This window comes from Branchiostoma lanceolatum, chromosome 5, assembly GCF_035083965.1.
Source record: "Branchiostoma lanceolatum isolate klBraLanc5 chromosome 5, klBraLanc5.hap2, whole genome shotgun sequence".
NCBI classification, from domain to species: Eukaryota; Metazoa; Chordata; class Leptocardii; order Amphioxiformes; family Branchiostomatidae; genus Branchiostoma; species Branchiostoma lanceolatum.
Genome location: NC_089726.1, coordinates 1,191,866 through 1,219,108, shown reverse-complemented (window position 1 = coordinate 1,219,108; position 27,243 = coordinate 1,191,866). Strand labels below are relative to the sequence as shown.

Here is a 27,243-nt window from a genome sequence, read left to right as displayed (position 1 = left end):
TATTTCATTGATATACATATAATATACTATGTGACACTGTATGTATTACCTAATGGCTAAGGTAACATTGACTTAAGGTATATTATATAGCACTTGGTTTTGTGAAGTAAAGAACTTTGTTATCCAGTGACTAACCAACCTGTATAAACTTGCAGTATTTGAAAATCATTTTGTCATTTGAATAAATAACAGTCGACAGTCCTAATGTTTATATTACAGTCATTCTTTTGATAATAGGGCCGTTGTTTTTCCCTTATTCGTACATTTGGTACATCAAGCAAAGCTATACCTTTTCTAATTCTAATACAAAGCTAGTCATTATTGTCTAAGTTTACTTAAAATGGATCAATAATAAGTGAGCTTTAATTTTCATGCTCATCAAAAAAAGAAATAATTATTTTTAGCTATTGCCCCAACTGTTAAGATCATGGGCATGACTTGCAGCTCTTCCCCTGTACATACCAGAGCTTCACCAATGCGAACAGAGAAGTCAAGGTATGCGCCCTTGAATGCTGTTTTGTTGCAAGGCAAAACAAACTGGGCAGTTACAGGGTTTGCCACACCAGGAACCACCCCTACAGGTGCGATTTCAGAGACTGTTCTATCCAAGTGCGCACTTCAAAGTAAAAGGCCATTTCAGTCTGAAGGATCGACTTGTCCATTACTTCAGGGCACTACCTCTGGGTAAGTCTTTATCTATGTCTCATGTTTGAACTCTTCTGCTGGTAAAGAAAGATATTCGTCTAGAATGAATTGTGCAACAAAAACCCCTTTTGGGAATGAACATTTTTATATGAACGTTTCTGCCATTTCTGCTGTAAATTGACACTCTTAAGTGACAACTACTAGTACTGTGTACTTGACCAATGTTGCCTCGGATGACTGAAAATATGAAGGAAATATAACACAATTAAGCCAAATGTTGTTTTTCTTCTCATTTCCTTGTCAGAAACACCTAATTATAAATAGAATAACATTATGTATGACAGGGAGTAGCAAGTGCATGGGTAAGACTATTAAAAGCCGATACCAATCTATCATCTTTCATTATAAGTCAATGAAAAACAAGGTGCAAGTAGGATTGTTGAGTTGCAAGATTACGTCAAAGCTGTGTGTTACAATGAAGGAACAGCTACCCAGAACACAAACATATGTCTTACACTACAGGCCCAACACTTCTTAGAAGAAGAAGTACATGTAAAATGTAGATAGTCTTTCATCACTTGGCGAGAAAGGCCAAAGAAGTTTAAACTTCACTGGTAAGTTGTTTTTTTCTGTAGATAACATGGATCTATCGTTATCTTAAAGTTTGTTAACTTTGTAATCATGCAAATGTACTGTGTATGTTGTGTAGAAGTCTAACTACAATAACTTCAAAACACAGAATGTTTTTTTAAGCGCAAGAACAAAGAGAATTTTCCTATTTTTGAAAGATGTCATCAAAGCCTGGCTTCTTATTTTTCTCATAATATTAACAAAAGTTGTTGCATGCTGGTATCAGAAAGAATCATGGCTTTTTTCATTTTCAAAAAAATTTACTTCCTCATAAGCTACATGTAGTAAGTTACTGTTGAAACATGCATTTTCCCAATAGACAAGTTGTACTTCGGCTCTTTTTGTCATATTTTTGGGAAAATGCATTTTGATGTGTTCATAAAATGAAAGTACTAAAGGTACGTACCATACTGTTTTTATTTCAATCAATTTTCCATGACTACAATACACAGAGGCCAGTTTCTATACATGTTTGCATGTTTCCTACCCACTTGGGTGGTTGGTTGGTATGTGGGCTGTACCATTGCAGGACTGGTGAAGGGGTGGTATGGTTTCTGAAAGCTCTTAAAGTTTGTTCTTGAGAAAGATAATTTTATGATACATGTAATTTTATAATCACGTAACTTAGGAAAATGTTCAAATGTGTAAATGCAAATTAGGACATTATTCTTCAAATCATGAAGGAAATGAATTTTCTCAACAGTGTATTGTATCAACCATAATCATAGTGGGTAAGAATGTGGGCTCAGTACAAGTCTGTCACTGGTAAAATATGAGAATTTTGTCAGGATAAACATATCAATTATTGGGAAAATATTGTCAGTGGAACAAAGTGGAAATCTCGTGTCTAAAAAGGACATAATTATGTCACCTATTGTATTTATACCCTTCTTCCTGTATCAGGGCACAGAGAACAACATGAATGAAAAGCTGACAGGAATGCTGTTATCCCTTCTGATCATCCTGAAGGTGTTTGGATCAACAGAAGCTGCCTGCAGCATTACAGGTTCTACTGCTTACTGTCGCAACCAGGGCCTCACCAGTGTTCCTCAGAACCTGCCAACAGGCATCATTTACTTAGATTTGGGGAATAATCTAATCACAACATTAAATCAGTCTGATTTCTCACAGTATGGGAGCTTGCAGGAACTTTGGCTGTACAACAATGAGATCAGTGACATTCAGGCTGGAACTTTCAATTCAACACCACAACTGAGAGAGTTGTACCTGTATCAGAACAACTTAACAAACCTCAGATCTGACATGTTCACAGGGCTGGGAAACTTGGAGACCCTTTGGCTGCACAATAATGAGATCAGTGACATTCAGGCTGGAACTTTTAATTCAACACCACAACTGAGAGACTTGTGGCTGTCTCAGAACAAGTTAACAAACATCAGATCTGACATGTTTACAGGGCTGGGAAATTTGCAGTTCCTTTACTTACATGATAATGAGATCAGTGATATTCAGGCTGGAACTTTCAATTCAAAGCCACAGCTGTGGTCCTTGAGGCTGGAGCACAACAGACTTACAGTCTTAAAAGCAGAGATGTTTGCAAAACTGTCATCAATCCAGTATGTTTCCATCTACAACAACCCCTGGCAGTGTGACTGTAGGATGGTTCCCTTCAGGCAAATGATGACTGGGTCTCATTACTTTGAAAACCAAATCACATGTAAAGGTCCAAGTAACTTTCATGGGCAAAAGCTTAAAGATATCAGTCCTGAAGATCTGACGTGTGAAAAACCAACCATACTGAGGTTTGGGAGGAGTGACAATAACACAGTAGTAGAGGGGCAGACTCTCCATTTGGTCTGTGAAGCTTCAGGAATCCCCACACCAGACATCACAGTCATTCTCCCATCTGGACTGAATGCAACTGTTGAGTCTGCAGGTGGGAGGGTGACCGTGGGAGTGAATGGTACCATTGCCATAACCAACGTTACTGCAGACTCTGGTTTGTACGTCTGTACTGCGAAAAATGTTGTTGGCTCTTCATCTGCCACACTGTCAGTTGTCCAACCCAGGTCTACTGACACACTCTCCCTGTCTGTTCTTGTTGGCTCTGTCTGTGCTGCAGTATTTGGCATTGCCATACTTGTTACCATCATTCTCACAATCTGGCACAAATCAGGCTCAAATTCAGATGAAGAGGAGTATGAGGATGTAATTCCTTTGTCACAAAGACCACATACAGGCAATGTTACAGACCACAGATGGCGGGTCGGCAGGTTTGAACATAAATATGAGGTCATACCTCCTTCCCTTCCACCGAGAAATTGGTCAAGCCCAGTGACTGATAACCAGAATGTGTCAGCAGCTGTCCATGGTGCTGATTCTCCACAGGGGGTCATGGATGAGAAGGTATATGACTCAGTAAAAGATGATCCTCAGTCAGACAAGTATGAAAATAGCCAGGTAATAGCAGCTGCTAAAGATGCTTTGTCAGTTCCTGCAGTTATCTTGTATAAAAATGACGATGAGTCAGTCATTGGAAAGGATGATCTTCAGTCCCACAAGTATGAAAACAGCCAGGTGATAGCAGCCGCTAAAGATGCTTTGTCAGTTCCTGCAGTTATCTTGTATGAGAATGATGAAGAGAGAGTAACTAGAAAAGATGATCCTCTGTCCAACAAATATCAGAACAGCCTGGTGATCGCAACTGCTCAGAATGCTTGGCCAGTTCCTCCAGTTATCTTGTATGAGAATGACGATGAGTCAGTGATTGGAAATGATGATCTTCAGTCCAACAAGTATGAAAACAGCCAGGTGATAGCAGCCGCTAAAGATGCTTTGGCAGTTCCTTCAATAATCTTGTATGAAAATGATGAAGAGAGAGTAACTAGAAAAGATGATCATCAGTCCCACAAGTATCAGAACAGACAGGTTAAAGCAGCTACTCAAGATTCCTTGGTAGGTCCTCCAGCTACAGTTATCTTTTATGAGAATAATGCTTGTGTCAGTTTCAGTGTGTCAGTAACTAGAAAAGATAACCCCCTGTCCAACAAATATCAGAACAGCCAGGTGATAGCAGCTGCTAAAGATGCTGCAGCTGTCCCACAGGTTATCTTGTATGAGAATGATGATGAGACAGCTGATAACCAGACACGGGTTGACTGTCAGAATGGCCCAGCAGCTGTCCATGGTGCTGATACCCCAAACCGTTACCAAGAACTGAGGAAGGAAACCCTTGAGCCACATCATGACTACACATCCCTTCTGCCTCAAGATTCATGATTCTTCACGAACCATGATTCTTCACGAACCATGATTCTTCACGAACCATGATTCTTCACAAACCATGATTCTTCACAAACCATGATTCTTCACAAACCATGATTCTTCACAAACCATGATTCTTCACAAACCATGATTCTTCACAAACCATGATTCTTCACAAACCATGATTCTTCACAAACCATGATTCTTCACACACCATGATTCTTCACAAACCATGATTCTTCACAAACCATGATTCTTCACACGCCATGATTCTTCACAAACCATGATTCTTCACAAACCATGATTCTTCACAAACCATGATTCTTCACACACCATGATTCTTCACACACCATGATTCTTCACACACCATGATTCTTCACAAACCATGATTCTTCACAAACTATGATTCTTCACACACCATGATTCTTCACACACCATGATTCTTCACACACCATGATTCTTCACACACCATGATTCTTCACACACCATGATTCTTCACAAACCATGATTCTTCACAACTATGATTCTTCACAAACCATGATTCTTCACACACCGTGATTCTTCACAAACCATGATTCTTCACACACCATGATTCTTCACAAACCATGATTCTTCACACACCATGATTCTTCACACACCATGATTCTTCACAAACCATGATTCTTCACAAACCATGATTCTTCACAAACCATGATTCTTCACAAACCATGATTCTTCACAAACCATTAGAACTTTTCCTCAAATGTAGCCAGACTAAAAACAGACAACACTATTCCAAAAGAGTGAAGCTGTGGTGTGGAATTCTAGGAGTTTTGTTCTTAATGAATTTTAGCACAACTGGCATTTGAAAGGAAGGTCTGTCATATAGTATTAATCAAGCCAACAAAAGATATAAGACATAAAAAAATAACATGTAAGATTAGATACAAAATACAAAAAGGTACATTATCAAGATATCAGACATTAAATGACTTCAAGGAACTTGTTCTCTTTTATCTCACATGCTGACTACAGTCATTAGTCTCACTACAATAACCTGTTTGCACTAAATAGTGGCTGTCGACATTGTCATCATGGGAATTTAAATTAAATGTATTGTGTAAAATATGGGACATTTAGTTTAGATCTGGTATTTACCTTTTAGATAGGATTGGTGTTATATATATATATATACATACATGTACGAGAGATTATGTTGACCCAGATCCATCTTTAAGCTAAACTTTAAGCTGAAACTTTCTGTGATGTTTTTGGAAAGTTGGCAGCAGAGTTGTATTCAAGAGATAATTCCTAAGCCTGAAGTATAGATATAATAATCATCATTTATTGTAAAATACTGTGTATCTGTCAAACAGATTCAGCTGAAGACTGATGTTTATCGTAACACTGGATGGAACCATCAGAGGCAGAGTTCTTACAATATTATATAGAGTACATTGTATCAGATTATTTCTTTGACAAGTAATGTACTGAGTCACATAATTGAACAAATCAATAGACTACAAACTGTACATGCATGTATTTCATACTTGTCTGTGTGTAGCAATTTAGGCATTGTAGAGCCCGGCCGCAACATACAATGGTGTTTTAGTCCTGTTGTGTGCGATACTGAAATATCTAGGCAAGTCCATGTTTTATTCTCTTTTCCATGTACTATACATTTTTTCTCTGCATCACCAAGGAGGTTTAAACCTGCTTGGTATTGCATGGTACATTATTTGTGTTTGAGATGGATATGGCACTCTCAGATATGCCCAAGTTGTACAAATGTTAAGATTTGAAGTGCCTGTAGTACGTTTGGCAAATTTAAAACCTTGCATTGGTTGGTAAACATTGTTAGGATAGATCAAGTTTCATATTATATAATATATGATGACATTATATATATCATCATCATCTGCAGTGTTATGAATTATCATTATACAAAATGAACAACAACCTCTTTAGGGAATGTGCATTGTGAGTTCTTTGAAAGTCTGGGGCATTTCTTCCATAAATTAACATAACTATTTCTTGGTCGGCAAATGTACAGTCTAACAAATGAAAAAAAGTTATGAACAGATTTATAATTCATTTATTTTGTGCCAGTAGCTAACAAGTGACTATTCAAAATCCATTGTAGCGTACCTTTGTAAATATTCCAGGCAGCTATCCTTGGCTCTTGACTATCTACATTGTACAATATAATGTACATCCAATTACCAAGCATGCATTTAGCCAATTAAAGTCTTACAGTAAAGGTAAAACTGGTTAAACTGGAGGCTTAGGCCACACCAATTCAATTTCTTGGTTAACGGATTTTTATTTAAAATAAAAAAAATTGAAAAAAAAATCATGAAAACAGAAGGCTGGACCAGATTTTTTTTCAAAAATCTTTTTTTTTTGTGGAAAATAACAATCCGTTAATCAAGATATTAAATTGGTGTGGCCTTAATGCTTGAAATGAAGCATAGGCCTTTTTCCATAGCTGATAGTGCAATGCTGCTTTCTTCCCTATACACACTTAAATGTATATGCTGGTCACAAATGGCAGCAGATGTGGCATGCAGCATAACGAACTAGGCTGCCAATGTAAGGAAAAGTGACCCAACTCTGATTTGGTTCAGTACCCAATGTTTGAAAAGCCCATGCCAGGTGTTCTAAATAACTTCCTTCTCATGATTCCCTTCTACAAAGAAGTAAGTATTACTAAATTTGGTATTTACTAAGTACTACCTATTTTTGAACTATTGTCCCTACTGTCAACATCATGACTGTCACAGTGACTTAAGGTGTTCCCAACAAATATACATACCAGAGTCTCGCCCATGTAAACAGAAGGGCTGCTAACATACTGTAATTCACTAACTTTATCTTCATGGTAGCAAAATTTCACAGTGTAAGGAAAATTGACAGTTTCAGTGAAATTCAACTTCATGGTGGCGGCAAGTGATTTACAGAACGGACGTGTGAAGGAATCATAAATGATAACAACAGTTTTTTCACGGTGATGATAAGTTTGCGGTACAGAGGTGATCGTGAAAACAGTGAACATAAAGTTACAGTGAAAGAAACAAGAATTACAGTATACCCCCTTATATATATGCAAATAGCGTTTGTTGCAAGGTGAAAAAAGCTGCGTCACGTTAGTTACAGGGTTTGCCGTGCCAGGTACCACTGTCACAGGTGTGACTTTCTTGACTGTTTTGTAATCTTCCAACCTGGTGTGCACTTCCAAGTTGAACTAAACTCTTAAGACTGTTTCAGTCGGTAGGATTTCTTCTTGACCGTCTCTGGGTAAGTCTTCAACTTTATCTTTGTTTGGGACTTTTCTGCTTGTAAAAAAGACATTTGTCTTGGGAATGTACATTTTTTGCATACGAAAGTTTCTGGCATTTCTGCAGTAAATTAACACTTTTCGGTGACAACTAAATGTGTATTTGACCAATATAAAGATGCCTCTATTATGACTGAAAACATAAAGAAAATATAAGAAAATGAAGCCAAATGTTGTTTTTTCTTCTCATTTCCTTGTCAGGAACACCAGTCCTCATGGAATAACATACAACTGTATGATGTATGGCAGGGTGGGTACGACTACTAAACGCTAATTGCAACTACATGTATGCTATAGGTACTAGGTAACTATTAAGCTATCATCTTTCAAGGCAATGAAAAACAAGGTGCAAGTAATATTGTAGAGTTGCAAGATTACTTCAAAGCTACATACACTGAAGGAACAGTTACCCAGAACACAAACCTGTGTCTTACACTATAGGCCCAACACTTCTTAGAAGAAGAAGTAAAATATTGTTTTTCATGACTTGGCAAGAAAGGCCAAAGATTTTCTCTCGAGCTTAAACTTCACTGGTAAGTTTTTTTTTTCAGTAGATCCCTCTTTAAGTTATCTTTGTTAACTTAATGATCATACAAATGTATTGTGTATATTGTGTAGAAGTCTAACTACAATAAGTTCAAAAAAGAGAACTGTTTTAAAGCGCAAGAACAAAGGCCGCTATTCTATCTATTTTTGAAAGATGAAATCAAATCCTGTTTTTTTCTTTTCCTTGTCATATTAACAAAAGTTGTTGCATGGTATCAGAAAGAAAGTTTTACGTTTTCTGAAAAAAAAATACTTCCTCATAAGCTTGTAAGTCACTGTTGAAACATGCATTTTCAAGTCATGCTTTGGCTCTTTTTAAAACACAACCTAATGCATTTTCGTGTAATGAAAATAGGTACCATACTGTTTTTCAATTTCCATAACTGCATTGCATTGAAGCCAGTTCTATATATTATCGAATGTTTCCTCCTTCCTCCCCACTTGGGTGGGTGGTTGGTATGTGGGCTGTACCATTGCAGCACTGGTCAAAGGGTGGTATGATACCTAAGCTTTGTTTTTGGGGAAGATAAATGCATCTAATAAATAATATTATAATCACATACCAGTCCTACAGGAATTTGTTCAAATGTGTAACTGCCAATTAGGATATTATTCTCGTAATCAAGTAGGAAATTAATTCATTTCTAGTTGAGTTCAGCAATACCAGTGTTTGTAACAACTTCTATCTCATTATTAATTTTCTTCCTAAGTAAATAAACACTAAATAAGTTTTATTTTTCTTATTTTGAGCTACTGCCCCAACTGTCAACATCATGACATTCATGGGTATGAAATTCACTCTGCTCAACATACCGGAGTCTCGCCCATGCGAACAGAGGGGTCATGGTAACAGTCAAGCTTGAATAGTATTATGTTACATGTCATGCCAGGTACCACCACCACAGGTGTGACTTTCTTGACTGTTTTATAAGCATTCCAACCAGGTGCACACTTCCAAGTTGAACTAAAGGCTACATGTATTTCAGTCCGTAGGATCGACTTGAAGATTTCTTCAAGACACCCTCTCTGCGTAAGTCTTTGTCTTATGTTTGGGACTCTTTTGCTTGCAAAGAATTTTAGCTACGATAAATTGACTTTGTCTAGAATGAATTGTGCAAGAACAACCCCTTTAGGGAATGCACATTATGGATTCAGACTTTTGCATATGAAAGTTTCTGGCATTTCTGCTGTAAATTAACCCTTATAAGTGACAACTAAAGTGTACATGTACTTGACCAATGCTGCCTCGGATGACTGAAAATATGAAGGAAATATAACAAATTGAAGCCAAATGTTGTTGTTTTCTTCTCATTTCCTTGTCAGGAACACCTGTCCATGACTTTATATGACAGGGAGTAGCAAGTGGGTAAGACTGCTAAAAACCGATGCCAACTAAGCTATATCTTCCATTCTAAGTCAATAAAAAACAAGGTGCAAGTAAGATTGTTGAGTTGCAAGATTTACTTCAAATCTGTGTTACATACAATGAAGGAACAGTAGAGAGAACAAACCTGTGTCTTAAACTACAGACCCAACAGTTCTTAGAAGAAGTAGATAGTCTTTCATCACTTGTCGAGAAAGGCCAAAGTCTTCTCTCAAGCTTAAATCTCACAGGTAAGTTTTTTTTTTTCTGTAGATCTATCTTATCTTTGTTAACTTGATAATCATGCAAATGTGTATGTTGTGTAGAAGTCTAACTATTATAATAACTTCAAAACACAGAGTTCAGAACCGAGGGCATTTTCCTACATGTATTTTTTTAAATGTAATCAAAGCCTGGGTTTTTATTTTTGTCACAATATTAACAAATCTTAAAGTTCTTTTTTCATTTTCCAAAAAATTTACTTCCTCATAAGCTAGTAAGTCACTGTTGAAACATGCATTTTCCCAATAGACAAGACTTAGTTGTCATACAGTATTTTGGGGAAAATGCATTTTCGTGTGTTCATACAATGAAAATATCAAAGGTAGGTACCATGCTGTTTTAATTTCACACAATTTTCCATAACTGCAATGCATTGAGGCCAGTTCTGTATATTGCCAGAATGCCATATGTTCCTCCTTTCTCCCCACTTGGGTGGTTGGATGGTATGTGGGCTGTACCATTGCAGCACTGGTCAAGGGGTGGTATGATTTCTAAAAATCTGTGTTCTTGAGAAAGATAACTGTCTTCATGATAATTTTATAATCTTAGGAATTTCATTAACTTACAAAATTGCTCAATTGTGTAAATGCAAAATAGGACATTATTCTCCTAATCAAGTAGGAAATAAGTTTTTTTAACGATGTATTGTATCAACCATAATCATAGTGCATAAGAATGTACAATTCTGTTCCTGGTAAAAAAAAAAGAGAGAATTTTGTCAGGATAAACAGCTCAATTGGGAAAATATTGTCAGTGGAAATCTTGCGTTTAAAAAGAAGACTTGCATTAATACATAATTATGACATGTATAATGTATTTATACTCCTCTTCCTGTATCAGGGCACAGTGACCAGCATGGATGAAAAGCTGCTGTTATCCCTTCTGATCATCCTGAAGGTGTTTGGATCAACAGAAGCTTCCTGCAGCATTATAGGTTCTGCAGCTGACTGCAGCAATCAGGGCCTCACCAGTGTTCCTCAGAACCTGCCGACAGGCATCACTCACTTAGACTTGGAGAATAATCTAATCACAACATCAGATCAGTCTGATTTCTCACAGTATGGAAACTTGCAGGAACTTAAGCTTAACAATAATGAAATCGGTGACATTCAGGATGGAACTTTCAATTCAACACCACAATTGAGAAAATTGTACCTAAATCAGAACAAGTTAACAAACATCGGATCTGACATGTTCACAGGGCTGGGAAACTTGCAGTACCTTTACTTGTCCAATAATGAGATCAGTGACATTCAGGCAGGAATTTTCAATTCAACACCACAACTGAGAGACTTGTACCTGAATCAGAATAAGTTAACAAACCTCAGATCTGACATGTTTACAAGGCTGAAAAACTTTGACACCCTTAACTTATATTGCAATGAGATCGGTGATATTCAGGCTGGAACTTTCAATTCAACCCCACAACTGAGAATCTTGTACCTGCAACGGAACAGGTTAACAAACCTCAGATCTGACATGTTTACAGGGCTGGAAAACTTGGACATTCTTATCTTATATTTCAATGAGATCGGTGATATTCAGGCTGGAACTTTCAACTCAACACCACAACTGAGAATGTTGGACCTGCAACAGAACAAGTTAACAAACCTCAGATCTGACATGTTCACAGGGCTGGGAAATTTGGAGTACCTTTACTTATACAGCAATGAGATCGGTGATATTCAGGCTGGAACTTTCAATTCTATGTTACAACTGAGATTTTTGAACCTACAGCAGAATAGGCTTACAGTCCTACAAGCAGGGATTTTTGCAAAACTGTCATCAATCTCCGCTGTAGTCATCAACAATAACCCCTGGCAGTGTGACTGTAGGATGGTTCCCTTCAGGACAAAGATGACTGGGTCTCATTCATTTGAAAACCAAATCACATGTGATGGGCCAAGCAACTTCCATGGGCAAAAACTTCAAAATATCAGTATTGAAGATCTGACATCTGACTGTGAAGAACCAACCATACTGAGGTTTGGGAGGAGTAACAATAACACAGAGGTAGAGGGGGAGACTCTTCAGTTGGTCTGTGAAGCTTCAGGAATCCCCACACCAGACATCACAGTCATTCTCCCATCTGGACTGAATGTAACTGTTGAGTCAGCTGGGAGGGTGACTGTGGATGTGAGTGGTACCATCACCATAGCCAAAGTTACTGCAGCAGATGCTGGTCTGTATGTTTGCATTGCAACAAATAATCTTGGCTCAACATTTGCCACACTGGTTGTAGGCGTCCCACTGAAAGTGCCAACAACTGGTCCAGTCACTACAGTGCCCACAACTGGCACCTCCCCTACAGTGGCTACAACTGGTATCTCCCCTACAGTGCCCACAACTGGCACCTCCCCTACAGTGCCCACAACTGGCACCTCCCCTACAGTGCCCACAACTGGTATCTCCCCTACAGTGCCCACAACTGGCACCTCCCCTACAGTGGCTACAACTGGTATCTCCCCTACAGTGCCCACAACTGGCACCTCCCCTACAGTGCCCACAACTGGCACCTCCCCTACAGTGCCCACAACTGGCACCTCCCCTACAGTGCCCACAACTGGCACCTCCCCTACAGTGGCTACAACTGGTATCTCCCCTACAGTGCCCACAACTGGCACCTCCCCTACAGTGCCCACAACTGGCACCTCCCCTACAGTGCCCACAACTGGTACATCCCCTACAGTGCCCACAACTGGCACCTCCCCTACAGTGGCTACAACTGGTATCTCCCCTACAGTGCCCACAACTGGCACCTCCCCTACAGTGCCCACAACTGGCACCTCCCCTACAGTGCCCACAACTGGCACCTCCCCTACAGTGCCCACAACTGGCACCTCCCCTACAGTGGCTACAACTGGTATCTCCCCTACAGTGCCCACAACTGGCACCTCCCCTACAGTGCCCACAACTGGCACCTCCCCTACAGTGCCCACAACTGGTACATCCCCTACAGTGCCCACAACTGGCACCTCCCCTACAGTGCCCACAACTGGCACCTCCCCTACAGTGCCCACAACTGGCACCTCCCCTACAGTGGCTACAACTGGTATCTCCCCTACAGTGCCCACAACTGGCACCTCCCCTACAGTGCCCACAACTGGCACCTCCCCTACAGTGCCCACAACTGGTACATCCCCTACAGTGCCCACAACTGGCACCTCCCCTACAGTGGCTACAACTGGTACCTCCCCTACAGTGCCCACAACTGGCACCTCCCCTACAGTGGCTACAACTGGTACCTCCCCTACAGTGGCCACAACTAGTATCTCCCCTACAGTGGCCACAACTAGTATCTCCCCTACAGTGGCCACAACTGGTATCTCCCCTACAGTGCCCACAACTAGTCCAGTCACTATAGTGGCCACAACCGGTATCTTCCCTACAGTGGCCACAACTGGCACCTCCCCTACAGTGGCCACAACTGGTACCTCCCCTACAGTGGCCACAACTGGTATCTCCACCACAGTGACATCAGTGCAACATCAACCTGCTCACAGTTTCTCCCTCCCTGTTCTCATTGGCTCTGTCTGCGGCTCAGTAGCAGGCACTGTCCTTGTTGTTGGCCTCATTCTCACAATCTGGTGCAAGAGGAAGACCCAGAATCCTCCCTCAGACCCGACACCCCCTGTTGTTTTCAGTAATGCCTCTGCTTGTATAACTATCAGTGGACAGGATCACACAGGGCAGGGTGGGGGCCTGGCCACAAGTAAATTTTTGAATGCTGGAAACTTGGAAAATGTCCAGGGACATGTTGCTTCTGAGGTTCTTGAGTACGAAGATGTTGTACTGCAGCCAAGGAACACAGGGCCTGACGGTACAGGTCTGAGGCAACAAACTACTGAGTACCAGTCCCTTGGACCCAGGCAACAACCCGCTGAGTACCAGTCTCTTGGACCCGGGCAACAACCCGCTGAGTACCAGTCCCTTGGACCCAGACAACAACCAGCTGAGTACCAGTCCCTTGTTCTCAACAGGAACAGAGTTCCGAGCGATGATCTCCCCCCACTTCCTCCACCAACTGATGCCCAGGACACACAACACCACTACCAATCGCTGAAAAAAACCCAGCTATTCTAAAGACTAAAAGTTAGGTGTACAGGGAGAATGCCCATTTCCCAGCCCTTGGACAACTACATGTATAACAGGGGCTAGCTCACCCGTAGCACTGTGTGTTCAACAGTGTTGAGTTCTGAGCAGACAAGTACAAATGTACACATGTAGTATGATTTTACCATTTCTAAAGTCATTGGTATGCCCTGACTGAATGGGGTTTGAAGCCCACAACCTTTCAAAATCAAAAGTGAATACTCTAACACTAGGCTATTGCAACAGTCAAAAGACTAATAAAAGAATGATCCATAAGATTATACAAGATTATCCTTAAGACTGAACATGGAGGAATGGAGACCATTGTCACAACCAGATGATGAGATGATAAGAACCTTAATTTACGAGACTAAATGGAGTGTCTTTAGCATACAATGTACCTTTACTATTTAGACTAAGGTATATTTGTAACAAGTAACAGTTACAAAATATTTAACCCTGAGGTACATGTATAACTAACCGAGGTACAACTGATTTACTTGCAAATAACAGTTCTTTTGTGTTTGAAAAAATACAAAATTAATCCTGCGCTAAAAATGATTAAAAAAACATTTTTGTTAAGTTTTATGCATTTGGACCTCTTTTTCATATTAACATGTAGTTACTGTACACAGACTTACATACTGACAAGACATCCAATACTGTATGGATTCATTGTACAACTCAACCACAATGTTACACAGTGCCTTTATCACTGTTGTGTGAGAGATGAAACATTTAGACCAGTCCAGATATTTTTTTTTTTTTGAATTTGTGTGTTTTCTATATATTACACTACTACATTCAACTTATCTTGTGATCATGTAATAGTCCTGGAAGCTAGGATTTCCAAGTTCTGTAGCTCTGTGGTTAGTACTTTGTGTTATAATTACAATATTGTGTTAACTTAGTTTTCAAATGTAGGTAACATTCTCAAGGAGGCCGGTTTAGGCTACCTATTGTTAAACCAAAAACCCCAAACGACATATTTTGTACACTTTGTAACAGTTACTCCTACCGTATAGAAAATGAAGTTCATTTTGTATTAGAGTGTATGTTATACAGGGACACACTAGTATGTAATTATGTTATCAGTGCCATGAATTCAAATATGCAATCTAAACAGTCAGTAAAAGACATACTTTTTTGTATATATAACACCCTCTGACAACATCGTACAACAAAAACTCTGAATTCGTACACACTTGTTTTAGGAAGAGGGAGAGACATGTAAACAATACATTTAATGATAGCATAGCCTTATATATTTGTCTTAGACCAGAGCGTATGTTATAGAGAGATATTGTAAACAGTAGAATGTAGTGTAGCGTAGCTTATTTTTTGTTTCTCTGGCGGTTCAGGAATGCTACATTTGTACAATGATTTTCTACATACACGTTTCATGACTTGAAACTACTATAATACTGCATTTAGCCCATGTGGGCAGGAATGTGCAAATAAAGATCTATATATGATTAATATATTGCGAATGACATTGTCAAATGATTTGTTAAGTTTCTGTTATTATTCTCTTTTTTATCCGGATCTGTTATGATTTTGTATAAAATTGGAATGAAATTAAAAGAACTCAAACGAGAAAACCTTTAAGTTAGCTACTCAAGTAGCTTCAGCACAGCTACAATATCAGGAAGATAGACCGCCAGAAAAAGGCCAATGCTTAGTAGCCTCCGTTGCAGGCCTTCCCACTAGCAATTTTTTTTCAGCGATTTTTTACATTTTTTTGGGGGGGGGGGGGCGTATCTGCTTGGGATCGCGTAACCGCGGGCTCACAGCGGTAACAGGAACCCAATCAGATACGGGGGCTCAAGCAGATACGACCCCCCCCCCCCCCCCCTCCCCCCAAAAAAGCTTTAAAAATTGCTAAAGAATCGCTAGTACACAGCGATCACGAGCTCACAGCGGTAACAGGACCCCATGGCAGATACGGGGGCTCAAGAAGATAAACAAAAAAAAACGCTAAAAAATCGCTAAAAAAATCACTAGTGGGAAGGCCTGCAGCGGAGGCTAAATGCTTAGCAGGTCTGCATGAAGGCCAGCAAAACATCAACTTGGCAACATTGGAGCCCAGAATGTTTTCTTTCCTATCTGTACACACTCAAATATTTATGATGGCCACAACTGGCAGCAGATGTGGTATGCAGCTTAATGAAAAGTTTATTGCAAATTCCTGCCCGTAGGCTAATTGCAAGTACATGTACATTTAGCATGAAGTGGACGGACAGACAATAATGAACAGGATCAATAACATATGTCTACTCTAGTCTAATTACTACTGCCACTTAGTTCTAACTTATTGAGTTCGACTTCTTCTTCCGAGACACTTTTCCTGTGATCTGTGGGTTTTGACGGGAATGTGATGTTCAGAGGAGAGTAGTTTTCTTTTCGTCTAAAACGTGGAGAAATTAGGAACTAGGCTGAAATGTAAGGAAAAGTGAAAAATGCCTCTGCTTTGGTTCAATACCCAATATTTAAAAAGCCCAGGTGTTCTACATAACTTCTTTCTTAGGATTCCTTTCTACAAAGAAATAAGTCCAACATGTATTACTTACTTAGTATTTACTAAGTAATTCTATCTTTGATCAAGAGCTATTGCCCCTATACTTTCAACATCACAACAGTGACTTTCAGGTCTTCCCAACAAATGCACATACCAGAGTCTCGCCCATGTAAAAAGAAGGGCTTCTGACATATACTGTAATTTGCTTTATCTTCACGGCGACGAAAATTTCCCAACATGTAAGGAAAAAATTATATTTTCAGTGAACTTTAACTTCACGGTGGCGGTTAGTGATTTACAGAACGGATATGTGAAGGAATCATATATAATAACAACAGGTTTTTCACAGTGATGATAAGTTCACGGTACAGATAGAGATGACTGAAAACAGTGAACATAAAGTTACAGTGAAAGAAACAAGAATTACAGTAATGCGCCCTCATATCTATGCAAATTAAATTTTTTGCAAGGTGATAAAAGCTGCGTAGTTACAGGGTGTGCCGTGCCAGGTACCACTGTCGCAGGTGTGACTTCCTTCACTGTTTTGCAATCTTCCAACCAGGTGCAAGTTGAACTACATTATCTTAAGACTGTTTCAGTCGGCAGGATCGACTTGAAGATTTCTTCAAGACAGTCTGTGGGTAAGTCTACGTCTTTGTCTTAAGTTTGTGACTTTTCTGCTTGTAAAGAAATCTATTTGTATAGAGTAAATTGTGCAACAACAACCTTTTTGGGGAATGAAAATTTCTACATACGAACGTTTCTGGCATTTCTGCCGTAAGTTAACACTTTTCAGTGACAACTAAATTGTGTGTATTTGACCAATAATGCCTCCAATGGCTAAAAATATTAAGGAAATATAACAAAATGAAGCTAAATGTTTGTTTTTCTTCTCATTTCATTGTCAGGAACACCTGAACAGAATAACATACAATTGTATAATGTATGGCAAGGGGCTAAGACTACTAAAAGCTAATAGCGACTAAGCTATCGTCTTTCATTATCAATGAAAAACAAGGTGCAAGTAAGATTGTTGAGTTGCAAGATTACGTCAAAGCTGACTGTGTTAGAATGAAGGAACAGTTACATGTACCTAATCAACAAACCTGTGTCTTACACTACAGGCCGAAGAGTTCTATAAGTCTTTCATCACTTGGCGAGAAAGGCCAAAGATTTCCTCTCAAGCTTGAACTTCACTGGAAATTTTTTTTAAGGTAAATAACATGGGTCTATCATATCTTTCTTACCTTTATAATCATGCAAATGTATTGCGAATATTGTCACAGTGTAGAATTCTAACTACAATAAGTTCAAAACACAGAATTGCTTTTAAAGTGCAAGAACAAAGCCTGCTATTGTTTTCTATTTTGAAAGGTGAAATCAAACTATCAAAGCCTGGGTTATTGTTAACCAAATTAAATTAAAGTAAATTAAAGTTGTTGCATGGTATCAGAAAGATGGGCTTTTTTCATGTTCTAAAAAATTTACTTCCTCATAGTCATAAGCTTGTATTAGTCACCGTTCAAGTATAGACAAGTTGAATGTGTTTCGGCTCTTTTGTCATATCCTAGTGAAAATGCATTTTCGTGTGTTGATAAAATAAAGATAGGTACCATGATACTGTTTTTATTTGAATCAATTTTCCATAACTGCAATGCATTGAGGCCAGTTCTATATTTTATCAAACGTTTCCTCCTCCCTTCCCACTTGGGTGGGTGGTTGGTATGTGGGCTGTACCATTGCAGCACTGGTCAAGGGGTGCTATGATTTCTAAGCTTTGTTTTTGAGAAAGATAAAGTTATATAAAAAATGATAACATTTTATAATCACGTACCTGAGGAAATTGTTCAAATGTGTAACAGACAATTAGGATATTATTTTCGTAATCGAGTAGGAAATTTTGATGATGTATTGTATCAACTATTATCATAGTTTCATTCATAGTGGGTAAAAATGTGGACTTTCTTTCCTGGTAAAAGAAAATAAGAATTTGTCAGGATAAACATATCAAGCAGGAAAACATTCTCAGTGGATGTTTTGTGTCTTAAAAAAAAGACTTAAACAATACATACATAACCATTGCATCTATCGTAATGATTTCTACCCTTATTCCTGTATCAGGGCACAGAACACCATGGGTGAAAAGCTGCCAGGGATGCTGTTATCCATTCTGGTCATCCTGAAGGTGTTTGGGTCAACAGAAGCTGCCTGCAGAATTATAGATTCTGCAGCTCTCTGCACCAGCCGGGGCCTCACCAGTGTTCCTCAGAACCTGCCGACAGGCATCACTGAGTTACATTTGGGGTATAATCTAATCACAACTGTTAATCAGTCTGATTTCTCACAGTATGGGAGCTTGCAAATACTTTACCTAAACAGTAATGGGATCAGTGAAATTCCGCCTGGAACTTTCAGTTCAACACCACAACTGAGACAATTGTTCTTAAATCAGAACAAGTTAACAAACATCGGATCTGACATGTTTACAGGGCTGGGAAACTTGGAAAGCCTTAGCCTACACAGTAATGAGATCAGTGACATTCAGGCTGGAACTTTCAATTCAACACCACAACTGAGAACCTTGTACCTAAGTCGGAACAAGTTACATGTAACAAACCTCAGATCTGACATGTTCACAGGGCTGGGAAACTTGGATTACCTTAGCTTACACAGTAATGAGATCAGTGACATTCAGGCTGGAACTTTTAATTCAACACCACAACTGAGAACCTTGTGGCTGAATTGGAACAACTTAACAATCCTCAGATCTGACATGTTTACAGGGCTGGGAAACTTGGATTACCTTGACTTACACAGTAATGAGATCAGTGACATTCAGGCTGGAACTTTTAATTCAACAACACAACTGAGACACTTGTACATGTATCAGAACAAGTTAACAAACCTCAGATCTGACATGTTCACAGGGCTGGGAAACTTGAATTACCTTATCTTACACAGTAATGAGGTCAGTGACATTCAGGCTGGAACTTTCAGTTCAACACCACAACTGAGACACTTGTACCTGGAGCAGAACAAGTTAACAAACCTAAGATCTGACATGTTTACAGGGCTGGGAAATTTGGAGACCCTTCGGCTGGACAATAATGAGATCAGTGACATTCAGGCTGGAACTTTCAATTCAAAGCCACAGCTGTGGTCCTTGAGGCTGCAGCACAACAGACTTACAGTCTTAAAAGCAGAGATGTTTGCAAAACTTTCATCAATCTATACTTTAAACATTGACAACAACCCCTGGCAGTGTGACTGTTGGATGATTCCCTTCAGGCAAAAGATGAATGGGTCTCATTCATTTGAAAACCAAATCACATGTGAAGGACCGAGCAACTTACATGGGCAAAAGCTTAAAGATATCAGTCCTGAAGATCTGATGTCAGACTGTGAAGAACCAACCATACTGAGGTTTGGGAGGAGTGACAATAACACAGTGGTAGAGGGGCAGACTCTCCATTTGGTCTGTGAAGCTTCAGGAATCCCCACACCAGACATCACAGTCACTCTCCCATCAGGACTGAATGCAACTGTTGGGTCAGTTGGGAGGGTGACTGTGGATGTGAATGGTACCATCACCATAACCAACGTTACTGCAGCAGATGCTGGTCTGTATGTCTGTACTGCAACAAGTCCTGTTGGCTCAAGTTCTGCTGCTCTGGTTGTAAATGTCCAACTGAAAGTCACTACAGAGGCCCTCCCTGTTCTCATTGGCTCCGTGTGTGGCTCAGTAGCAGGTACTGTCCTCATTGGTTCCATCATCCTCACAATCTGGCACAAGAGGAAGACCCAGAATCCTCCCTCTGATTCGCCTCCCCCAGTTGTTTTCAGTAATGCATCAGCTCAAGTCACAATCACTGGGCATGACAAGACAGGGCAGGGCGGGGCACGGGCTGCAAGCGAATCTTTGAGTGCTGGAAACTCGGAACAGGGGCAATGAGGTGCCTCTGAGGTTCTTGAGTACAAAGCAGTGTTTCCGCCAGACCGCTACTGAGAGGCCGTCCACTTGGGGAGGGCCGTACCGCGAAAATTTATTGACCGTACCGTGAAAATTAATTGACCAGGAAAAGTAACTGAATGTTGTGATCAGAAAAGACTTTGTTAATTTTTTCAAATTTCAAATCAACTGGTAGCACTGTGTCAGTTCAACAGTATTGAGTTCTGAGCAGACAAACAGTATGATTTTGCCATTTGTAAAGTCTTTGGTATGCCCTGACTGAATGGGGTTTGAATAGCGCTAGACTGAGGTAAATGGTGGATATTTGTAACCAGTTATAACAGTTACAAAATATTCAACCCTGAGGTGTAGCTGATTTACTTGCAAATAACAGTTTTTTTGTACGTTTATCAGGTTTGAAAAAATACTAAATTAATCCTGTGCTAACACATGATAAAAAACATTTTGTTAGTTTTATGCATTTTGGCCTCTTTTTCATATTATTATTAACACACCTAGTAGTACACAGACTTACATACTGACAGGATATCCAGTGCTGCATGTATAATTCATTGTACAGCTCAACCACAATGTTACACAGTGTTTTTACCACTGTTTTGTGAGAGATGAAATATTTAAACCAGTCCAGATATTTGTTTGTTTTTTGGGTGTTTGTGCGTTTTCCATGTATTACTATTACAACACTACTACATACAACTTATCTTGACATGTGATAGACATTTGTACATAGACTTTATCTTTGTGATGATTGGGATAGACCAGAAGCTAGGATTTCCAAGTTTTGTCCTTACTACTTTCAATTGTGTTATATCATACTATTATGTTAGTTTTCAAATGTAAGTAAGTAATGTTCTCAAGGTGTCCAGTTTAACTATTGTTAACCCAAATCCTCCGAACGACAGATTTTTTACACTTTGTAACTCCTACCGTATAGAAAATGAAGATCATTTTGTAAGAGTGTATGTTATATACAGGGACATACAACATGTACTAGTACCTAATTCTGTTATCGGTGCCCTGAATTTAGATACGTGATCTAAACAGTTTTCAAAAGACGAACTATTTGTATAGATAATATAATAACATCCTCTGACAACATCGTACAACAGGGAAGAGACATGACTTGTAAACAATACATTTAATGATAGCATATAGCCTTTGACTGTTTTGTAAACAGTAGATGTACAAATGTAGTGTAGCATAGCTTATGTTTGTGGTTTGTTTCTCTGACTGTTCAGGAAAGCTGGATTTGTACATGTAATGATTTTCTACATATCCTATGTATCCTGATTTTTTATGATTTTGTATAATTGGAATAAAGTTAAAAGAAAAGCTCACCGTTCTTGAGGTTGTGGGGCCTGATTCCGCTGACGAAGGTTCGGTAGTCCGTCACCCTCTCCTTGGGCTTAACGAACTTATCGTAGACGCACTTCCCGAACTGGTTAACGATGGAGACACGTGCCAGGGCGCTCTTACTGCCGCGGTGTCCCGTACCCACCATCTCACAGTCCATGCCGACAGCTCGGGTCAACCTACGGGAACAACAACAACAAATAAACACAAACAAAAACACATAACGATGGAGACACGTGCCAGGGCGCTCTTACTGCCCCGGTGTCCCGTACCCACCATCTCACAGTCCATGCCGACCGCTCCGGTCAACCTACGGGAACAACAACAAATAAACATAAACAAAAACACATAACGATGGAGACACGTGCCAGGGCGCTCTTACTGCCGCGGTGTCCCGTACCCACCATCTCACAGTCCATGCCGACAGCTCGGGTCAACCTACGGGAACAACAACAACAAATAAACACAAACAAAAACACATAACGATGGAGACACGTGCCAGGGCGCTCTTACTGCCCCGGTGTCCCGTACCCACCATCTCGCAGTCCATGCCGACCGCTCTAGTCAACCTACGGAACAAAAACAACAGGTAAACACAAACAAAAACACATAACGATGGAGACACGTGCCAGGGCGCTCTTACTGCCCCGGTGTCCCGTACCCACCATCTCGCAGTCCATGCCGACAGCTCGGGTCAACCTACGGGAACACAAACAACAAATAAACACAAACAAAAACACATAACGATGGAGACACGCGCCAGGGCGCTCTTACTGCCCCGGTGTCCCGTACCCACCATCTCGCAGTCCATACCGACCGCTCGGGTCAACCTACGGGAACAACAACAACAAATAAACATAAACAAAAACACATAACAACGGAGACTCGCGCCAGCGCACTCTTACTGCCGCGGTGTCCCGTACCCACCATCTCACAGTCCATACCGACCGCTCGGGTCAACCTACGGGAACAACAACAACAAATAAACATAAACAAAAACACATAACAACGGAGACTCGCGCCAGCGCACTCTTACTGCCGCGGTGTCCCGTACCAACCATCTCACAGTCCATACCGACCGCTCGGGTCAACCTACGGGAACAACAACAGCAAATAAACATAAACAAAAACGCATAACGATGGAGACACGTGCCAGGGCGCTCTTACTGCCGCGGTGTCCCGTACCAACCATCTCACAGTCCATACCGACCGCTCTAGTCAACCTACGGAACAAAAACAACAGGTAAACACAAATACACAGCGCCCTTAGTTACTGCCGCGGCGTGTAGTACCCACCATCTCACAGTCCATGCTGACCGCTCGGGTCAACCTATAGTACATGTAAATAACAACAGGTAAACACAAACAAAAACTCATAATGTCCTTAGTTACTGCAGCAGCATTTACAGAACAAACCATCTAGTATATATATATATATAGTCCATGTCAACTGCTTGCAATGTATACATAGTGAGTTTCAAGTTTTTCTATAATCTCTATTTTCATCTTGAATCCTTGCATCATTTTCCTTTAAAACCTGTTCAAAGACCAAGGAAATGTATAACGCCATGCTCAGTTCGCACACCAAAGTCAGGTAGAAGATGTTTACAGGCCGGGGTGCTATGGTATGATAAACATAACTTGGAGAGCTTAGATCACACGTTGGATGCTGAGAACGAAGGAGTCTATTCCATTCCTTTGGCGAGATGAAAGGGGACGGACATGACTGAGGAAAAAAAAGTTCATCAAAACCCACCCACCCTTGCTAAGTACAGCGGTCTCCATTTGCAGTCTCACGCGGTCTGAACAAGATGGGGGTTTCTACACTCCTTTCTCTATCTCTACAAGAAGAGGTTCAGCTCTGAATAGTTTTTGGCATCTTCTGAGGCATTTTTGTCGGACTTTCTGTTTTGACAGGGTTTCCTTTTGTACGCTGGGATGTAAAAAAACTATCTGGAGCGAGACCTCTGCCTGGAGAGTACATCTCTTTCTCTAAATCCTTGCCCTTGGGGCAGGCGTGGTGTTGTGAAGTTTCTACCATTCCACTTACCCATCGAACGAGTCCGGTTTGACGAGAGTCAAGGCAGGTCTGTGCGCCATTCCTCGCTCCTTCCGAGCAGCCGCCGCGACCTCTGACCCCAACGTGACCTCTATGTCCTCCACGTTGACGTCGTCCACAAACCAAAGGTCAGGGTGGGAGCTGCGGGGAGGGGGGCAAATAAAACTGTCCGATGAAAAACACATTTCTTTATGTCCGTATGTTGTAAAATATCTCACAAATTGTGTTCATATAAGTTTAATTTCATTTGACTTATGTTGACTTATACTATAGAATGTAATATCATTTGTGTTTGAAAAATGAACTGTTAAACAGTAACACTCACAGGATTCTAATGCAGGATAATACTGACACTACCAGCCCTCGACAATGTAAGCTATCTAATAACTATATTAACAGCACAGTGACACCAAAAATAGTTAGTCAAGCCACTGGATAAAATTTTCAAAATTTTTATCCAGTTGCTTGAGTTACTATTTTTGGTGTATCTTATTACCTGGATGTCTAATCTTCATTAATGTTGTTTCAACATCTACTTTTCTACGCAAGTCTTGGGACAAACTGTAACATGAAGCAGTGAACCAAGAAAACCCACCTTTGTTCTTGGGAGGCCCCTCCACCCTTATCCTCTCTCCTTAGTTTTGTCCTCTTCCTTGGAGACTCCTTCTGGTCTGACTTCCTCTTCTTGGCAGGCTGCAGAGACGTCTTGGTGCTGACTTGGGTTTCCTTGTGGGTTTGAAGAGCCTTTTGGTCATTACACAACAAACAAACAAACAAACAAACATCAATATCAACTGTGTGAGGTACCTTCTATAGATTATTTCTGCAGAATATATTATGCCATATTCCATTGTAACACAATAGATAAGTACATTTAGTTGACATTTACTAACTAAAACCAGAAAAGATGTTGGGGTGGAGAATTGTAACATTTTCAGAGTGCCAAGCTTATTTCATGGCAGCCCAGCAGTCAGATAACACTAACAAATTCTTATAGTAGTTCTACTCAATTTCTGCTAGACAAGTGTGCAACGTACAAGACCTTCTATATTCGTTGACAATTATGTTACCATTTCTGAGACAATTCTGAAGTACAAATCCTGAAGCCAACGTACTTTCCAACTTCACTTGCCTCAAATACAAAAACAACAAAGCACCCTCCATAATTTGTTGGCCATGACCTGAATTTGCACACTCTACTCCTTGGAGGTTCAACAATAAGAAAAAAACAACTTCACACAAATCTGTACTACATGTACATTGTATAAGGAAGTACTTGTACATCCACCAGGACTTATAATCAAAGAAAGAGTAAAACTCCTGTCCTAATGACAACATAATTTTAGCTGTTCACCATACAATAGAGTGCCACTTCAAATTTAGCTAGAGGTTCCAAACTCTCCCTTCCTCCACAGAAAACTTGTCCTTACCTGTGTTTTGAACAACCTGCTGGCCCAGGTCTGACCCTGACCTGAGATAACCCCAACCCGCGGCCTTGTTCTGGGCTGAACTTGAGTCTGTCTCATGTTTGAGTCCATGTTTACAACTGATCTGACCTCACAACACACCAGCAGTCTGACTAAAGCCAGTAAAGGGTGTGAACTGTCTTACTCCCACTGATTGGCCAACCCTTTTGTTCTCCTTGTTGTCTGAAAAGGTGTTTTCACTGACATTGTCTTTCCTTATGCAAATGAGGGGTGTTTACCAGACAGTCATCACCGTGACAATGGAGGACCAATCAGGCTAGATTTGCAGGCTTTGCATAGATAATCAGGGGACATGTATCAAGAAGCACAAGTGTATCTATGAATGAGGAAACTTGAATCCTCTCATAATATGATAAGTACGAATAATTTCTGAAATGTTGTTATGTACTAGAACCTGGTCATGGGACTTTTGATCTTTCGAAACAAATTGTCTGGCATTCACTGACAGCTCATAGATCATGTTCTTGAATGTTGTTCTTATAAGTTATAGAACCTTCTTGGTCATACCAGAGAACTTTGAAAATGTAACTCCTTGAACCGAGGCAAAGGAAAAATATTGTGTTTCCATGGTTACCCGACTGACCCTAGCAAAAAGCTGCCGACCCTCGCCTTTCAGGGGTCGACCGCTGGTAAGGTGCATAAATCAGACATCTGTGAATTCTGTGTGTCTGATGAAAACGTTGTACATGTACTAGAATTTCTAGAATAGACCCCTTTCCAAATACCACGGCCATTTTGAATCTAGCGCGAGAGCGCGTGGTTCGAGCGCGGGAAAGCGCGGGAAAAGTACACACCCGGTAAGTCCGAGCCAGCGGTAATGGCGTCCTCAATAGAAAGCAGCGTTGAGTCATCTTCGGTGGCGAGATGTTCTCCTCCTCGGTGTGTACTTTTCCCGCGCTTTCCCGCGCTCGAACCACACGCGCTCGCGCTAGATTCAAAATGGCCGCGGTATTTGGAAAGGGGTCTATTGTTTCCCAATATGTTCTCCTCATTTCTGTTGCACTAAAAAGTTTTACAATGCACATCTGTATATAATTAAATATGATGTCGAAAATATCTGGGTCCTCATGCACCAAACCTAATATTTTGCAGGACCGTAAGGCGTAACTGCAATCGGAAACACAAAATCAATTTCCCTGGGCATGATCATACTTACAGCTGCAAGCTTCTTCCAGTTGGATGAAAAGTCCTCTCCCTTCTTCGGCACGTTTGGCTGGGGAGTGGTCTGGGGTGTCGAGGCGTCTGGCTTCATCTTTTCCCTCCTTCCCCATTTCACCACTCTCCAGTTCTTCTTCCCTGCATCCTTTTTACCCCCTTGTGATTTCTGCGACACATTTCGGCCGATCGAAACAGTCACGTTGTTTGGGGTGACAGAAACTGTTCTGGTGGTACTCATGGTACTTGAGGGTTGTTCTTTTACATTCTGGTCTGGACTACTCTGAGCAGTTTTCTGTTGTTGTTTAGTTTGCTTCCTCTTCTTCTTCCATAATTTTGTGCGATTTTTGCTTTTCTTGACACCGTTCTGTTGTATCGTTGCCTTGGTTACGCTGGTGTTGCCGGGTTGCTGATTACTCTTGTTTTTCTTCTTTTTCTTCCCTATGAGGTACGTGATGACCCGTTCCATGGCTGCTGCAGCTGTTGGTGGTCTGTAAGTTGTAATACCGTTTGTCAAATTATAGCAAAAGAAAACACACAAATTACAATCTTATACTTCGGTCCCATTTCCTATATACAAGGCCCGGCCGGGCAGCTTGTAG

General features: G+C 40.4%; 3 protein-coding genes across 5 annotated transcripts in view; 1 reads left to right on the top strand and 2 right to left on the bottom strand.

Moving 5' to 3' along the window:
* The window catches only part of LOC136434354 (RNA exonuclease 4-like), a 34,732-nt gene extending 12,590 nt beyond the window's left edge, over positions 1 to 22,142 (bottom strand). Inside the window, exon 1 of one of the 2 annotated variants that reach the window (XM_066427140.1) lies at positions 21,926 to 22,142. In XM_066427140.1, the coding sequence (XP_066283237.1) occupies positions 21,926 to 22,100 (175 nt within the window). In that variant the 5' untranslated portion in view covers positions 22,101 to 22,142. The remainder of the gene's footprint in view (positions 1 to 21,925) is intronic. The other variant, XM_066427139.1, reaches the window with a different exon arrangement.
* On the top strand, positions 557 to 6,446 carry LOC136434339 (uncharacterized). 2 transcript variants are annotated; one of them, XM_066427113.1, is made up of 3 exons: positions 557 to 684; positions 1,168 to 1,259; positions 2,179 to 6,446. In XM_066427113.1, the coding sequence occupies exon 3, from the start codon at positions 2,194 to 2,196 to the stop codon at positions 4,513 to 4,515; it is 2,322 nt and encodes a 773-aa protein (XP_066283210.1). In that variant the 5' UTR covers positions 557 to 684; positions 1,168 to 1,259; positions 2,179 to 2,193; the 3' UTR covers positions 4,516 to 6,446. The 2 variants fall into 2 exon arrangements, with proteins under 2 accessions (XP_066283210.1, XP_066283212.1); XM_066427115.1 differs by lacking the exon at positions 1,168 to 1,259.
* On the bottom strand, positions 22,115 to 27,110 carry LOC136434572 (RNA exonuclease 4-like). The gene is made up of 7 exons (XM_066427452.1): positions 26,643 to 27,110; positions 24,595 to 24,743; positions 23,991 to 24,140; positions 22,644 to 22,770; positions 22,353 to 22,378; positions 22,195 to 22,250; positions 22,115 to 22,119 (listed from the first exon to the last, which is right to left on the bottom strand). Exons 1-7 carry the CDS (start codon positions 27,108 to 27,110, stop codon positions 22,115 to 22,117), a joined length of 981 nt encoding a protein of 326 aa, XP_066283549.1.
* Positions 27,111 to 27,243: the final 133 nt, after the last annotated feature.

Coding starts and splice junctions, on each gene's coding strand:
- LOC136434572 (XM_066427452.1), bottom strand. CDS start 27,110: ATGGAACGGGTCATCACGTACCTCATAGGGAAGAAAAAGAAGAAAAAC. Junction 22,379..22,643: donor TATTTGTTGTTTGTGTTCCC/GTAGGTTGACCC, acceptor TTGTTCCCGTAG/GTTGACCCGAGCTGTCGGCA. Junction 22,251..22,352: donor CCGAGCTGTCGGCATGGACT/GTGAGATGGTGG, acceptor TTGTTCCCGTAG/GTTGACCGGAGCGGTCGGCA.
- LOC136434339 (XM_066427115.1), top strand. CDS start 2,194: ATGAATGAAAAGCTGACAGGAATGCTGTTATCCCTTCTGATCATCCTG.